At 34.5% G+C, this 17,919-nt stretch overlaps 1 protein-coding gene across 1 annotated transcript; it reads right to left on the bottom strand.

The window, feature by feature from the left end:
- Positions 1-5,961, bottom strand: LOC142623776 (uncharacterized). The gene is made up of 5 exons (XM_075797232.1): positions 4,842-5,961; positions 3,764-4,228; positions 2,597-3,661; positions 2,312-2,498; positions 1-1,000 (listed from the first exon to the last, which is right to left on the bottom strand). The coding sequence occupies exons 1-5, from the start codon at positions 5,928-5,930 to the stop codon at positions 24-26; spliced, it is 3,783 nt and encodes a 1,260-aa protein (XP_075653347.1). The 5' UTR covers positions 5,931-5,961; the 3' UTR covers positions 1-23.
- Between the last annotated feature and the right edge of the window lie 11,958 nt (positions 5,962-17,919).

The following is a 17,919-nucleotide window of genomic DNA, read 5'->3' on the forward strand; positions in this document are numbered from 1 at the left end:
TCATAAAATTTGGAGTCCGTCTACTATTCCATCATTGCAACCCTCCCTGTTTCATAAATATGATACATCCAAACAGGTTCAAGTAACTCCTTTGCACTATGTAATTTCTGCCTTCCATCTTCGTCATTTTCTTCTTCTAGTTCTCTCTCTATTTGAGGATAGATTTCTTGCAGAGAAGCCAACATCATATCACCCCACTCTTTGTCATCTCGACTAAATAACTTCATACAAACAAAGTGTACGGGTCCCAATACCAACCCAAAGTCTTTCCTCTCAAGCCCAACTACCGAGCCAGTTAAGAAAATCACCCCAACTGCATCCAGTACGTTAGGATTTCCTTTTAGCAATGTAACAATCATTCCAAGAAGTTTCTTGAAAACTGGAAAGTCCTCAGATTCAGAAACTCTGCCATCGTCATCCTTTTCTGGGCTAACTTCACTCATTTCACTAAGCTCAGTCCTTGCTAAACTCAAAAGAAATGATGGAAAATGGACCTTAATGTGATCAGATGCATGAAAATGAATCCCTTCTCCTTGAGTCTCTTTCAGTATGTTCCCGGATCCTAATGCCAGAATCAAATCGGGCAACCAAGGCTTTGCTGCGGCAACAAGACTTGCTGCTTTACCAGAGCCCAAGTGCAATTCAATTGAGGTGATTAGATCAAGCAAATTGCTGGCAACATCAAAAGCTTCAGGAGGAAGTGGTGAAGCTTCACTGACAGCTCTGTGAACTAGATTAAGCAACTTCGCTGCATAGGTGAAGGAGCTCTTCACACACAGAACTATATCTTTCAAATCTTCCTCCTCAAACTGAAATTGGTCATGAGATTGTTGCCCTAAAGCGGAAATGATGTATTGTACATATCTTGATGTGAACTTTAACAACTGTCCATAATAGTGAGAAAGAAAACCCATCATAGCGGCATCAACCATGAACTTAAGACTTGCAGTAAGCATCTTCACTTTAATTAGTACTCTTTTTTGTTCAATATTGGAAGAATCTACAAGAAATTACAAAACTATTAGTGCTCATCTGGCAATGTCGCGAAAGCTTTAAACATTGAGTATTAGTAATAAATCTTTGAGTGCTTGGGAGATTACAGTGAATAGTTCTTTAAAATTCTGAATTTATAAAACATGAACAGTGAATTGTAGAGCTTTTTCCTAGAAGTTTCAAATTTCACCTTTAGCCATAGCTTTAAGGACCTTTTAATAAAGCTCCTTTTTAGTGGCTTTCCAGACACCCCATTTCTCCCCTTCCCCCCCCCCCCCCAAAAAAAACCCCAAAAGAGCATTAGAGCTCTTTTGTGGTCACTTATATATAAGACAGCTCTACATTAAAGAACTAAAATATGATTTGATTTTTAGAAAAACATAGTGCACATGCAGGTGAAAAGTAGGACCTTATTCTAAACTCATCATAGTTTACAAAATTATACAACTTTCCCGAATGACTGGAATATGAGAGAATTAACTACCAAATTATCCAATGTGATATAAGTACTCAACTACAATGAGCATTTCCTACCTCTACTATAGAAGAGTGGCAGTTGGTTCTATACTTTTCTATTGTCAAACACAATGAACAAAATATTTGTAAACAAAATTTTCTTTTTTGGATTAGTACTAAACAAGAGGTTGAGCCTTGATGCAATGGCAAATGCCTTCCACCCAAAGTGACATGTTACAAGTTCAAGTCTGAGAATCAAATTCTCATTAAAAAATAAAAAGCTGCTTATAAATCCCCTCTGCTAGACCCCATAGAAGTGGGAGAGCTTTATGCATTTGAGTACAACCTTTTTTTAGTAACCTACATGAGGACTCAAAAGTCATTGCCATAGAGACTGGAGAGAGAGACAAATGAGCCCACAAAATATTTAAGAATACTGAATTCTAAATATGCAACTGCGCTAACCTCTATCATAGCCATCCTCATGATCCTCAAAAACAAAATTAAAAATCTATCCTCATCAATTCTCTAGACGCAAGTGTTGCTGGTAATTTTGAAGGGTTGAACCACAAACTCCAACGGGGAGAGAAAGTAATTGACAATAATAGTCCAAGTAGGGATGACGTGCAGCACTCACATTATATGGAGTCGGTTCATACCACTACCTTTCTGTTAAGAACCAAACACTAATACTGTTTGCATACATCCTCTGAAGTTATCCAAAGATCTATCTCTATTTCACCAGAAAGAAGTGTCAAAAAAATACTTTTCATCATGTCATATGATAGAACTAACAACCAACTTCCATATGTGCATAAGTGCATATAATCTAGCAATTTGTGACCTATCCATAATTGCTTACCATGAGCACTTGGACTAGAGGCATCTGTTTGAGGCTCTTTGTTTCCTCGTCGATGGCTACTGGCTATCTTACTGTTAGCTTGCCCAAGTTCTGAGGGTGATTTGCTGTACTTTCCAGAGTCACCTGCTCCAAGTAGCTTCTCTGTACAGTTTAGCATGTGATCCATTGTCTGGTCCAACACTGTCAGCTGAAACAGATAATTGGGTTAGGACTTAGGAGCCCATCAGCAACAACATATTTCTGAGTGTTCAAAACCAGCATTAAAAATAAATAAAAAATACTTGCCTCCGGAAGTGATCTTGAGGAATCAGTACTATTTTTCCTAGTACCACAATCTTTTTGACTACTTATGCTAACATTTTGAAGAGTCATATGCAGAGCGAGAACTGTATATGCCAGAATGGGAGATGTGTCCATGTATTCGCAGTGCATGCACTGCACGATGCTGACTTCAGATATGATCTTTAAAGCAATAAATGATAGTTCTAGAGTTTGAGACCCCAATATAGCCTTCCGAGAATCCTCTGATATAAGCAAGTCCCTGATTTGCCACGCTATTCCAACAGCAATGGAATAATCCTTCTCAAAATCAAATGCCTTCTTTCCACCGACACATTTCCATTTAGCTGAAATTTTTCCAGAAGACATAGATTTCTTCCTTTTTGTGGAGGAAAAACTGTTCTTTGGTATTTCAGTTCCAAATTTTATATGGCAACGGTAGGCAGTTTTCTGCAAACGCACTGTTAGAGCTTCAAACATATCATCAAATCCATCACAAGACAGGAACAACTTGTGCGCAGACCTCACTTCAGCTTGCCTTTCCACATTATCTGATATACCACTACAATTAGTAACTAAACCCATGCATTCTTCAAAAAGCCCAGCTGCTTCATCTGGAGAAATGGTGGAAACGATTTTAATTACAGAAGATTGAGCACGTGCAGTAGAGGCAGCAGCAAACAAGAACTTCACTTTTTCACCAGCAAGTAACTTGTTTAGGGCACATTTGTAACATGGCTCACTTGCTAGGCTGTTGCAAAGGTAGGATGCAGCAACAAGTAAACCCTCCATCTGATCTGCATCTAGCTTATCAGGTGACAAGATCAAGCTGATGAATACTCTAAAGAGTTCCATGAGAGACTTAAGGGATGCCCCTTCTGATACAGCAAATTCACAAAACCTTGCTCCAGCCATGGGAGACCTTTTTATTAGTGTAATGCAGCGACTGCATGCCTCTTCAACAGGTACTTTTGAGGGAAAGTATGATGGTATAAGCAATTTTGTGATTTTCTGAGCAACAAGAGGTTGATCATTCACAAGAGTAGTTAATAATACATCCAGCACTACCACCTGCAGAGAAATATAGAGAAGATAATCAACCAACCAATATGGATAAAGGCATCAGAAACAACCACTGCATAATGGTGTTTGATCTTAAAGAGTACAGTATACCTTATGAAACTGAAAATTTCGAATATCCCTTATAAGAAGGAGGAGATCTGCTACAGCTGCTCGTGTGGAAACAGTGTTATCCAGCATTAGATGCCCCAATCTTGGTAGAAGCACTTTAAGAATTTCATGAGATTGGGGATTTCCAAGCAAATAAATGATACCATTCAATGTGGAGAGCCTAACCTCAATGCATATATCATGTGACATGTCATCAAAAATTTTTGTAATTGTCTTTGTTATGGATGCTGAAGGTATGATTTCCCAAAATAAATGAAGGATGCGGCAGGAACCTTCCACTGCCACTACTCTTACATCCGGACAATCATCCGCAAGTAATCTCTCCAACAAAAAGAACTGTTTATCAAGTAATGTATCTTTCACCTCTTTTGTGCTATCAGGATCTTCTAGAGGAAACATGTCCAAAAGCAAATGCAATGCATTTTGGCGAACATTAGAATTTGCAACCTGTCGAACAGAAACATAGCATGGTCAAACACAAGTTGATTCAAAACAACCCATGAATCAGATAGATTTGAGATATCAAATAAATTTGTGAGTAGAGACCCTGCTAAGCCAACATCGTGTTGATTTGTTGACCACAAAGACCAACCAGGCCCAGGAATTCACTAGTTAATACAAAACTGCCACTGAGGTACTTAATCCAACAAACACAGGATACCAATTTAATCCCAACCAGATTCTCTGGCAATTATGGAAGCGTCCTTCACATGGTGAAATTATTCAGCGCACCCAATATACTACATATCAGACCCATATTTAGGTACAAGGAATGTGTAGTACAACTGTCCTTTTCATGAAATGCTTTAAATATGTTTGCTGCCTGGTCTCCTAGATTATGCGGGCAAGTAATGACATCATTGACTCCATCAAATTAACGACTTCATTTGCCAAGAAGTTTAAATTCTATCATTATATGCAATAAAACAAATTCAATCATTATGGCATACAAATATACTAAACTATTAACTATCATCCCCACTATATTATCACAGGATCATATAATTCATGAACACTATCTTCAATAATCAGAAATTTACTAAAGAAGGAAAACAGCTACCTGTAGAGACCGAAAAATCACTGGCTCAGTAAGCCTAAAAAGAAGTTTCTCGACCCCCTCGGTGGTCCGCTGGCTTATAAACCCTCCCAAAACCCTCCTAATAGATGCAGCCAATGCTGGTGAACTCGCGTGTATCGCACCATCAATCAAACCCTGCAAAAAACCATCCTCAAGCTCACCCTTGGAATCCCCTTCTGCGGCTTTCCAAGCCCGAAACAGTATATCCCCATACGCCTCAAGCATCGATTTACGCCCAAACGGAATCTGAGACCGAATCATAGCCAACATTTCCTTCACAAGCTGATTGCTCAGCCCAAACACAAACGCCAAGAACCGCCTCCCATCGTCGGTTTTCAAATACAGCGGCGCAATCACACACCGAATCAGCAAGAGCTTCAAGTCCTCGATGCTCTCGTCCTCGTAATCGAACAATGCAAACGCCTCGCGAAGCGAATACACTCTGTGAAGATCCACTTTCCTCTTCAACGTCAGTGACTTGGAGAGCAAGAAAGGTAGAGACTGAGAAATCAAAGTCTCTCTCCCTGGCAAATTCTCCTTCCACCACTCCTCGCACAAATTCGCTATCTCCGATAACAGAACCGAATCCGAATCAAAGAGAATCAAATTATCGTGCAATGCGCGAACTCCGGGGAGCAGATCGGACGGCGAGAACGCCTTTTTGGGGTGCGTGACGCATAGAACCGCGTTATACGCGAGAATTTCAAGGTCCTTGAGAAGCTTCTTCTTTTCTTTGCCAACATCGAATTCATGGCGGTCGGGTTCGGGGTCCACCGGCGTCTTGGAATGGCGCGAAGATCTTCGGTGTCGCTTTGTAGGAGGAGACTTGGAGGGGCTAGGGTTAGGGCTTCTTCTAGGGTTAGGTTGTAGAAGCTTCTGGAAGGATTGGATGGAGTGAGAAATGGAGCGGTGGAGAGAGATGGGGAGAGAGGAAGAGAGGTCTGAATTGGGAGTGATTTTGTGAATTAGGGATTTGAGAATGGGTTTTGAGGATTTGAGGCTTTGTTTTTGGGCTAAGGAGAGGAACTCTTCGGCTGAGGATTGGAGAGAGGAACGGAGTCGCTTCTCCATTTACTGAGACTCTTCTGATTCTTTTTTTTTTTTTTTTCCAAATTTTTTGTGTTTTGAGAGTGGTGGGAGGGAGGGAACTGGGAGAAGCTACCGTTCGTTTTGAATTTTGGGCGGAAACGATGGAGTTACGGACTGTGTCAGATGTTTTAGTGACTGACAAATGAAAGGCCTGGATAGAAATGATCTGGCCCGTAGGATGTGCTTGAGTTGGGTTGAAAAAAATCCAACCCATCTTAGGGTCCAACTCACTTGGATCAGTTTGGTCAATTTTTTATTTATCTGAGTTTTAAAATAATACCAATATAAATAAGAACAAATTTATAACCTAATAAACATGTGCACAAACTATTTTATAAATATTTCAAAGTTAGTAGGATATCATATAGTTCTATCCTAATTTTTTATTTTTTTTTTTTAAAGAAAGTTTTAATTTATAGTATTCGCTCCTGATGATAGCTATTTATCATCAGACTAAGATACTAATCAGTTTTTAGAAAAACCTAGATTTCTAATATAACCATCAAAGATTTTACCAGTTAAACTAATTAGAACTCACAATTCTATCCCAACTTTGTTGATAAACAAAAGAGTAAATGATATAAAATTATATAATATATTTCTTAGATACTCTATCCCAACTTCATTGATAAACAAAAGAGTAAATGACATAAAATGATATAATATATTTTTTAGATATATATTAAATATAAGTGGGTCAGGTTGGATTAAATAGATTTGTAAATCTACTAACTTGCACCCCAACTCCTAAAAATATTTTAACAATCCAACTAACCCCTAAAATTTGACTCAACTTAACGAGTTGAATTGGACGGGTTAGTTTTGCTTAGGGCTGTAAACGAGCTGAGTTTTGTCGAGTAGTTTATGTTCAAACTTGGCTCATTAGGAAAAATCAAAAGCTCGAACTTGGCTTGAGCTTGTGACAAGTCTAAAAATAGTGTTTGAGCTTGAGCTTGAGCTCGTAGGAAAGCCAAAAAGCTTGAGCTTGACTTGGCTTTATTAATTAGTCAAGCTAAACTCAAGCTTAATATCAAGCTCAAACTTGAGCTCAGGTCAAGTTTTTGAACTTGAGATCTAAAACAATTACAATATTAAATGCTTAAATCTCTAAAATTAAGAAAAAAAGAAAAAGAAAATAGTATACTTATTTTGTCATGCATCTAGTCCTACTTATGATTAGCCATTATTTAAATTAATAATTTACATGATTAAATCATTCATTCATCATTCCTTGTCTATAGTTTCAACAATTGTTCAAATTACAATTTTTACATTCATGTTAGATGGTGAAGGACTAGAAAAATACCTGTTTTAAACTATTATGATCGAGAAAATACTAATATGGTTCGTAACTTTACTTTGAATGATTGATAGGGAAAGATCATATGTAGCCTACTTAATAATTTATTTATTTTTAAATGTAACTATAGTCTAAAGTGGTTATTGATCAGTTTAAAGGAATGAAAAAATTCAAGTAATATAAGTAGTGGTCTCATGTTGGCAATGTCATTATTAAGATATGTGTAATGAGTATGTTTAGCTAACACATATAAATTTATAAATGGGTCTATGCTTGAATTGTTGTGTATCAAGCCTAATAGTTCACGAGCTTGTTCGTGAACAAATTTTTTTGCTTGGGCTTGGCTTGTTTATTAAACGAGCTTAAAACTATGGCTCAAGCTTAGCTTATTTATAAACAAACAAACATAAACAAGTTTTTCATCGAGCAGAGCCTGAGTTGTTCATAATCGGTTTGGTTCATTTACAACCCTAGTTTCACTTTTGTAGCGCACCCCTAGATCTGGGTGTGGAAACTCATTTATTTCTACGACTATGATTTGTCTGTTGATCCAAATAATGGAGAAAGGTGTGGCCTAAAATGTTATGCATTCTGTATGGGTTTATGAGTTGGGTCACAAATGAGCCAGGCCAAGCAATGTAGTTGGTGTGGCATTGGGTAGGTGAGAAGTTTGTCTGGGCCCAATTGATCAAATCTAATTTGACCTGAGCCTCAACCACCATGTTCATGCACGACCTGAAATTTTGCACCATGAATCACACTTCCACCATAAAACAAAAAAAGAAAAGAAAAGAAAGAAGGTGTGCATTCCAGGCTTGGATTCTACTTTTTCCTTTTATCCTTTCTTGGTCCATTGAAAAAAGGTCACTTGGCCCCGTATGAGTTGCTGGATACTTGCCTTAGTTGGCTAGAGCATGAGCAGCTACAAAATACTTTTCTGGCTATAGAAATGAAAAAGAGCCAAAACAGTAAGGTTTAGTTAAAGTAAAAGAGTTTGTGTGTGATTCCATTAGAGCATCCACAACCAGAAATTTCATCCTATCCTATTTTACCATTCCAAAAAGCTACTTTATCAATTGTATAATATTATTTTACAATCCACCCAGCATCCCAACTTTTATTTTTACCTACAATATATTAAAATAATATAAAAAATCTCTCTCTCTCTCTTCCCTCTCCATCTTTGTTCTCTGTCTCTCTGTTTTTCTTTCTTTCTCATCCACCCACCACCAACCAAAACCTAAAACAACCACCCAACAATACACGTCGAACCCACGAATCACGCCAAAAATTTTTTGCCACCATCACAAAAAAATCTCATCAATAAACCCTAAACCAAAAACTACCAATAAAATCTTAGCAATAAACCTAAACAAAAAAAACCAACAACCATAAAAATTCAAAAATAAAAAAACTCAACCACCACAAATTTAGCCACCCATGGCCTTTGCATGCCCAAAACAAACCCAAACATTTTGTGGATCTTGAAGATCTAGCCATGGAGACCGTGGAGCTTGAAGCTCTGGCCATGAAGCTTCAACTCAATGAGTTGGGCGAGATCAGAAAAGAGAGGGGGGAGTTGGGTTTGGGTTTAGAGGGAGGGATCACTGTGATGAAGCTGAGAAAATTGACCCAGCTGACCCATGGGGTGAGAAAGAGTGCTTGGCAGAGGTATGGGAGACCCACAATGCCGAACCCAGAAACCCACCACCGTCAATCTCGCCGATCTAGAAACCCACCACGCCGATCTCCAACTCAATTGCGCCACCATGCCAATCAGAGAGACGAAGAGGATGATGATTGCTTGCATTGTGTTTCCATTGGGTTGATGAGAGTTTAGCGTAGAGTGAAGGTAATAAAATAATGAGAGAAAAGGAAGAGAGAGAAGAATCAGAGATAATATAATAATAATTTTTAATTATACAATCTTGCTACAGTACCATCCTAGAAATAGGATGGTACTGTAGCAGTATTGTAAATTTTTTTACAATTGGCACATTTTGCAAGTCGGGCTAGAGCAACATTTGAAGGTTGTGATGGTAAAATATATCAACATATACAATATACCATTTGGCTTGCAGATGCTCTTGGAACGTGTAAAACACCGGCGCATGCACTTTTCCTTTAACAGGGTAAAAATATTAATCATGTTATATATATATATATATTCTGAAGTCACATACTCATGCTCTCTAGTTGTCCAAGTTCATCCATCCTTTCTTAATCAGGACAAACGAATTCCTCAAATGACAGAAAACCATAATTTTTTGTATGATGTAGTTGTTAAATGTGGTCCTACAACAGCTTTAGCACTTTTTGTTCAGGCATTTCAGAGGGTAAAATCATCCACATATCCACACTTTGTTTTAAGTTTATGTCTATTTTGTGTAATCGTCTCGATTAGGAGCATCCAATTCCTAATTGAATGGTTGCTTCAAGGTCAAAACCTTTCATAATGTTAACAGGTTTTCTAACCTAGCTTTCCAAAGTGATGTTTGCAACCTTTGTTCCAATCAAATATGTTCTTATGTTGCTTCTGATTGTATAGAAGCACGCATGCTATATCACTCACTAGTTTATATAATCATAACAAGTAGTAGTAAGAATCTTTGGAACCATAATTGTTCGAATGACAGCTTGATTAGCACTGTTGTGATCTTATTTCATGACTAATCATAACATCCAATAAATGCAAACTCCATGAATAGAAGTTCCAAAATATGCCTGAAAGCCTATTTCAGTTTTCACTAACAGGGCAATACATGACCACGAGACAAAAATAAATAAATATTATGCAGCCTTCGATTCTCTTATTACATTTATTCTGAGCTTAAACTCTGAATTCTAAAGTTGATAAATAATCAAAATTTATTTTGGAGGAGTGAGTTTTTAATCCTATGGGAAGGAAGGGAAGGGATTTGAAAAATATCAACAACCTCCGCTTCATGAGATGTGATTCCTAATTGAATAGAGCCTAAGATTCTCTCCCTTGTTGTGATTTTATTTTTGTCTATAGGAATGTTAATTTTTTGCATCACAAATTAGCCCGTTGGGCGGCCTCTTATAATTGGGATGGGCCCATCTCCATCTCCTCTCTTCCTTCTTGGGTCTTTGTTTCAGAAGTTGGAGATGAGCTATGGTTCTCTCTTTTTCCTTCTTAATACATTCTTATTCGATTTTTTTTTTAATTTTATAAAAGTCCTAATCGCTTGATAAACTATACCGCAAGTAAAGAGACTACACAAATGAATGGACTCTTGTTTATAACATCTGCAAATTTTTCGTTTGTCAATCAGATTGATTTGGCTTAGGCCTTCGAAACAGATGAAACAGTAAAGAGTGAGGCATGCATAGGGTAATTGCTGCAAGCTAAAATACAGTGCTGTACGATGCTAGACTGGATGCCCTATGATCCCCAAGAAGGCATGTGAAGGAGTAGGTATTTGTAAAAGGTATATATATTTTTAGAAGTAATAAATTGACTCTATAGTAAGACTTAGGGGGTGGCAAATTGAGCTCAAGCCCATTTGCTCACCCAAACCCACCCACTCTAATTGAACCTAAACCCACCCAATTATTAGTTGGGTTAAATAGGCATCAACCCAATTAGACCCAATGATTATTGGGTTTTAACTAAAAACCCATTGAAGCCCATTTAATCCAAAAACAATATACCTAAATTCAACCCAGCCCTTTCCATAAGGAAAAAAAAAATCAAATCAAATCAAATCAACCCAACTACCCAAGAAATAAACTCATAAACACGGTAACCAATCCATTCCATTTCTAATATTTTCCGACGGTTTCTCAGCAACCAAACAAATCGGAAGAGAGTAAACACAATAAAATAAAATCAATCACATCATAGCATAGAATAGCATACAAGATCAAAACCATATAAAACAATTTAAACAAAAAATGAACAGAGAATAAGAAACAGAGAGAGAAAGAGAGAGAGAGAGAGAGAGAGAGAGAGAGAGAGAGAGAGCGTGCGTACAAGAGTTGGCCATGGAGATTTCGTTGACCTCATTTGGGTCGAGCCAGACCTTGCCACGACCGCACTTGAGGACGCTCAAGGCGAGCCTCTTCTGGAGCTTAAGCAAAACCATGTATGTGTCTCTCTCTTTGGATATCTCTCTTTGACAAAATGCTTTCGTTTTCTCTCACTTTTTGTGTGTGTGTGTTTGTCTGATCCATGCGTGGCATTTGTAATTACTAGCCATCGTTGTCCTTTGTTTGGTTGCCGAGAAAGTGGAGGTAATGGAAGGAAAATGATGTTTGCTTAATTTTAATGTAGGTGTTTTGCTAGCATTTGAATAATGAGGGATCTGGATTTCTCATTTTTTAGATTTCTCTTCCCATTTTCGCTATCATTTTATCGACAACCAAATGCGGAATAGAGGTTTTGTCTTCTTTTTATTTTTGATTTCTTTTTTTCTCGGCAACCAAATGGTGGACAACTTTTAGTTTCTTATCTTCTTCCTTCATTTTCCTGTCGCTAAGCTGTTACTGTATTTATGGGCATTTTGGTAATTTTAATAATTTGGTAATTGGGTGGGTTGGGGTTTACCCATTATAATTGGGTTAGGTTGGGAGCGTGTGAAACTTAAAGCTTCGTTTGGGAGTTCATAAGGGAATGAAATAGAATGATCATAAGGGAATGGAATGGAATGGATTTAAGTCAGGGAAAGGAATGGAAAATAATGGAAGGGAATGAAATTAAGTAACCTTGATTGGATGTTTTAAAATAAAGGAACGAAAATGAATGGAAAGTAAGTAATTTTGTTTGGGAGTAACATGGAGGGAATGAAATAGAATCATTTTATGACAATATTACTATTAGAACCCTATTTTAAAAGAAAGAGTTGAATATATAGGGGTATTTTGGGAGTTTTAGTAAAAAATTCATTAAATCTAATTCCATTCCTCCAAATTTCGGGAGGAATGAAAATTTGAGGTTTTAAGAGAATAAAGAGGAATGATTGTTCCCTCTTACCCATTCCATTCCCTCTCACTTAAACTCCCAAACAAGGGAATGGACTTTCCATTCCCTCCATTAAAACTCCCAAACAAGAGAAGGGAAAAATATTCTAAAATTATTCTTTTCATTCATTTCCATTCTATTCCATTCCATTCTCTCCTCCCAAACAAGGCCTAAGTGTAAGAGGTGAGGGGGACTAGTGTCTTTGGCGCCGCCAAAATGAGGGCATTAATTAGCGGTTAGGTATATACTATACGGGTTATACACCTATAGTATATACCTAACAATCTATTTCAAATTTTCAATTGCTTCCATATTCTGTTTTTCACTTTTTCTATACTACTATTTAAGGGGTTTCCCTTGTTTGGATCGGATTTTTTTTGTTCTAAAATACCCTTACATCCCTATGTTTAAGTAGAGACAAAACTAAAGGACAATCCGGTAAAAATATAACCCTAATTTCGACTAAAACATTACCTAAAAAATAGGGTCACTCTTCTGTTGATTTTCAAATTTATTTATCCACTTGTAAATTAGATTCTCAAAATAAAAATTATATATATAAAATAAATAAATAAACATAGATTTATTTTTTTGCTACGACCACTAAAAATAAAAAACCTCATCGCATGCACAACATAGATTTTTGTTTATTGCTACGACTACTATAAAAAAAAATAATAAAAAAAAGCTCATCGCATGCCCAAAGCGCATGTGACAAGGCTAGTTGGTAGTAAAAGATTAGCCTCAGAAGCATTTTTTTAATTAAAAAAATTTTAGTATTTTTTCTATCAAAAAATGTGAAAGATTTTGCACTAAAATCTTGACTTGAAATTTTTTTTAGTATTTTTCCGATGGATAATACCTTGGAGGCATTTTTTTAAATTAATTTTTTTAGTATTTTTCTACGAAAAAAATGTGATCACAACTTCTAAACAGTTTGTGTGCAACAGTGTGTGCACTAGGTATTACCAATAAGAAGAAAACCTATGAAGTCACAAAATAAACCATGTAAATGAAAAGTAGGGCAAAAATCATATAGGAGACTTCTTGTTATTGTTGAGAATAGAACTCTAGATATGTCTAATTTGCACCTTCCATTGTCACTGCAATGGGGATATACAATCGAGAATGAAGTTTGTAAGCTCGATATGATTTAAAGATGAAGAGAAAATCGTAGCATCCACTTAACTAGTACATCTCTCAAAATGTTTACTGATCTAGCCCAATCAGGAAAATCTCCTAGCACTACCATCCATGATTATTGTTACAAAAGGGTATTTTTCAATTGTCCAAGTTATATGATACGAGTAGTCCTTGTCTTGGGATATACTTGTGCTGTTAAACTCATGTAGTAGAATTTTTGACAGTGAGAAATATGAATAAAAGCATGAGCAGAATTTAACAGTTAGAAATATGCATAAAAGGTGGACATGGAGACTGGACTTAGAAATATTTGAGGGTTGTTACTATTTTAGTATTTTACACCTTATCTTTTTATCTTTATCTATCTTCAATCAATACAGATTTTTTTTTTCTCAAAAAAAAAAGTTACAGATTTTTTTTTTCTCAAAAAAAAATTACAGATTTAAAATAAAAAAAAAACAAGTATGTATATCTCATTCCATACTTCATATTTATCCATAAATTTTAGAAATAATTAAAAGTGGACATTCAAATTAGGAGTTCATTAGATATTGCAGTTATATCATTAAACAAATGTGTAAATTTCGTATGATGTAATTAATTGGATAATTGAATTCAGAATACAAATAATAAGGACGATAACAACAACCAAAAAAAAAAACATAAGAGAGGTACATTCACTTTTCAGGTTTCCCTAATTTATGTGTATATATATATATATATATGCGCGTGTGTGTGTATTGGCACAGCTGTTGGATATTGAGTTTTGTCCAATTTGGTTAAACGGATTCATTTGGTTGTAGTGCTTCATCATCATTTACATTTTTTTTTCTCATTTTTTTTAACTAGCTAAGTTCCCGCACGATGTACGGTACAACTTATTATTAGTTTTCTCCAATTTTCATTAAGTTTACATAGAATCTTGTAACTTAATTGGTTGACATCTTAATTTCCAATAGAGACATTTATGATTCAAATCCCCCAATTTTCGATGTATAAATTTTTTTTTTTGAATAAATGCCCTTGTAAAAAATTGTAATCTTTAGTTATTTTATAGACAAAATAAAAATCACACTATATATATGTGTTCACAAATTGAAAATTGCATGATATAGTATTTAATATAGATAAGTATGTTTCATACCTACTAAAAAAATGCATATATCGTTTAATTATTATTATTTTTTACATTCTTTTGAGAATGAAATTTTACATCCTTGATTGTGTGCTACTAATTTTTCCCCCTTTTTGTTGGACATTGCTTCAATTGTTGCATAATATAAATCTTAGAAAATTATATCACATGTGTTTGAAAGGAGTTAGGAAATATAAAGGACTAAGATTTATTTTAGTGAATTCACAAATATTTAATATTTTATAGCTTTTGTGTCAATTATTGTTAAAGCAACTAAACATGAGTAAGACTGTAAGAGTGTCAATGTCATATTCTAAATTTATCATTATTCTTCCAACTAAAAATGATCTCTTATATAGAGTTTATAAAAATTCATTTGATATAAATAATTAATGCACAACTATAGATAATTAATATAAGCATTTACTCTATTAGCTAATTTAATAAACTAATATTTTGATATAAATGCAAACTTTGTTGATTTAGAATCCTAAATGAAATAAATTTTAAGAAATGCGCCACATGGCATATGGGTGAATAACATGTCATGTGGGTAATGTGTATAAGTTAAACAAATTGAAACTTGCCACATAGCATTATTAGTCCATATTACCCTAATTTATTGAGGATTTTGCTACACGTTAATGTTATATGCTTTAGTAAATGTACATGTGGCATGATTGTGTGTATCCACTAGATTGGATCCAACTTTTATAATATATTAGTAAATTACCCGTGCGATGCACGGATAATATTATAATTTTTTTTTATGTAAGATAGTTTTAGAGAATGTTGTATATGTATTAACATAACATAATTGTTATAGTACTTTATTAGAATCGTGTTCATCATAAAAAAACAACAATTATAAATTGCATACGCATATCTATTATAATTATTCAATTGAAGTAATAAGAAATTAAAAAAAAAAAAAAAACAACTTTGGAGAAATATTGTAGAATAAATGTTAATAATGTGTCTTTCATTTTTTCCTTAATTCTAAAACAAAATACATATCTCAAACACTCACAATCAATCACATCATTTACAAAATCCATAAATCTACAACGTCCAACTTTAACATCAAAATCGTAATTGTCATTGTCATTCAATATAAAATGCAAGCCCCCTTCCTTGGTTGTAGCCAACTCATATGGATTAGAATTAGATAAGACAGCAATAGTAGGGTTAGGTAGGTGTTGTCGAAAAATTGAAGGTAAATGACATCTTTTTTAGTCTGTGTGTATTTGATATGAGATGACATGAAGGGTTATGGTAGGTATATATAAAGGGGTAAAAGTGCAAGGGATGAGAATGGTGAATTAAAATGCAAAGAGTTTTTTTAGCATGTGAGGGATGAAAAGTTTTGAAACATTGAACCAAAGTATACAAAAAATAAAAATATTAATTAATTAGAAAAGTCTTGAAACATTGAACCAAATGAAACAAAAAGTCAATATTTAATTTGTTCTTATCTTCGATGTGGCATTTGAGCATATTTCAATTCTCTTTGCATAGAATGCACTACTTAGCAAAACTTCATACTTTCTCATATGAAGTCTCTGCTTTTATATATATATATACACTAATTTGGTTTTTTTTTTCTTTAAAGGGCTTATGCAGTGGGGAAAATGGTTTATTGGGAGGAAAAATGAATGTTATGAATATTAATATTTTGATTCATTGTTTTATCATAAACTTATAGAATACTAGTTTTTGGGTAAATGTTAATAATTTGCATTTATTATAATTTAGAAATATTTTTTTTTCAAATAAATAAAAAGGAAAAACTTTAGAGATAAGCATTTCTTTTTTGAACCTGAAGAGAAAAAATTCCTAAATTTTAAGAATTCTCTTTTTGAATTCAAAATGAAATTTGTTATTTGACATATATGACCCAATTTCTAAATGAAATTACCCTTCATTAATGAGGGTGTTTTTGAACCATATAAAAGTCTAGTTGAAATAGGGGAATCCTCTTATATATAGTGTGTGTGTGTATAAATATATATTATCTGATACAAAATAATGAAATAAATAATTATTATAATAATAAAATGAATAAATTGTATTGGTATAATAACTATCAAATATAAAATCACCTAAATAAAAAAATTATTATTTTGTAATATATAAAGTTGTACTCTAGTGAGAATTTTGCATCTTTGGTAGATTGTTGAGTGCCACTTTGTAGTTTGTACACTATTTTTTAGTGTATCATTGTTTTTGTTTGTCATTGTTCTTTATTAAAGTCTTTAGTCCTTTGGAGCTTGTTACTCGAGATAAAGCAACGTACAATTGGTTGTGGCTAAACACTGGACTTGGCAAGTAGAGGCCAACATTGTTTAGAGCTTGTCATAAAACACAAAATAATTGTGTCTAAGCATATTTAATGATTGATTCTCATACCATAACCATATAGATGGGAAAAAACTTAAGGAAATTAGGTTAAACAAAAGACAAAAAACAAAAAAACACAAAAATCCTATTCAATTTAATGGAAAAAAAATTAGAGTAAACAAATACATACCTGCAAAGTTGTAGGTAGAAAAAGAAAAGAATAGAGAATAAGAATTGTATGATAAGAATTCACTATGAATTATTTGATTTATATACACTCCACATTGAAGAAGTTGATATGAACAAAAGGTATAATGTTAGTCTAATTTGTGGAATTGTGAAGTAGAAATCTAAATCTTAAAAAAAGTGGAGTGTGAACAGGAAATTTAAAGAAAAAGAAAAGTCAAGGTGTGTGAACTATAAAATAAAATGACAAAACTTAGATACAATACCTTAGGTACCCCTTTTAAAATTAAAACACCTGTCTATTTATTTAACAGTAAAACTGCCATTTTCTTTCCGTTTATTTCTTTTCCTTCTTTTATTTTTCCTCTATTACAGACTAACATTCTGACTCTTAAACTCCCGCCAAACACTCTTTGCTCCTACCATTCTCTCTCTCACTCTTTGTTCTTCTCATTCTCTCTTTCTTTCCTTCTCTCTCACTCATATTAGATGAAATAGACGAATCCAGCTCTCTGAATTCTCTATCTCACTCTGTTTTTGTAGATTGGTTGGCTGGCACTAAGAAAATTCATTGGTATGTATCGGCTGAATCTCATTATAGGTTTTTAATTCTAGCTGCTGGGTTTGTGTTATTTTGAGGTTTGGTAGAGTTTTTCTTTGTTGATTATGATCTAGGTATCAATTTTTGTTATTGGATATGTGTTATTATTGCTTTGGTTTGTTTTGATTTGGGTTTTCAATTATAGTTGCTGGGTTTGAGTTATTTTGAGGTTTGGAAGAGTTTTCCTTAGGCTATTTCTAATGAAGGTTTCAATTTTGGTTAATGGGCTTGTCTTAGTATTGCTATGGTTAATTTTAATTTGGGGTTTCAATTCTAGTTTCT

The sequence above is a fragment of the Castanea sativa genome, chromosome 2 (assembly GCF_040712315.1).
Source record: "Castanea sativa cultivar Marrone di Chiusa Pesio chromosome 2, ASM4071231v1".
NCBI lineage: Eukaryota > Viridiplantae > Streptophyta > Magnoliopsida > Fagales > Fagaceae > Castanea > Castanea sativa.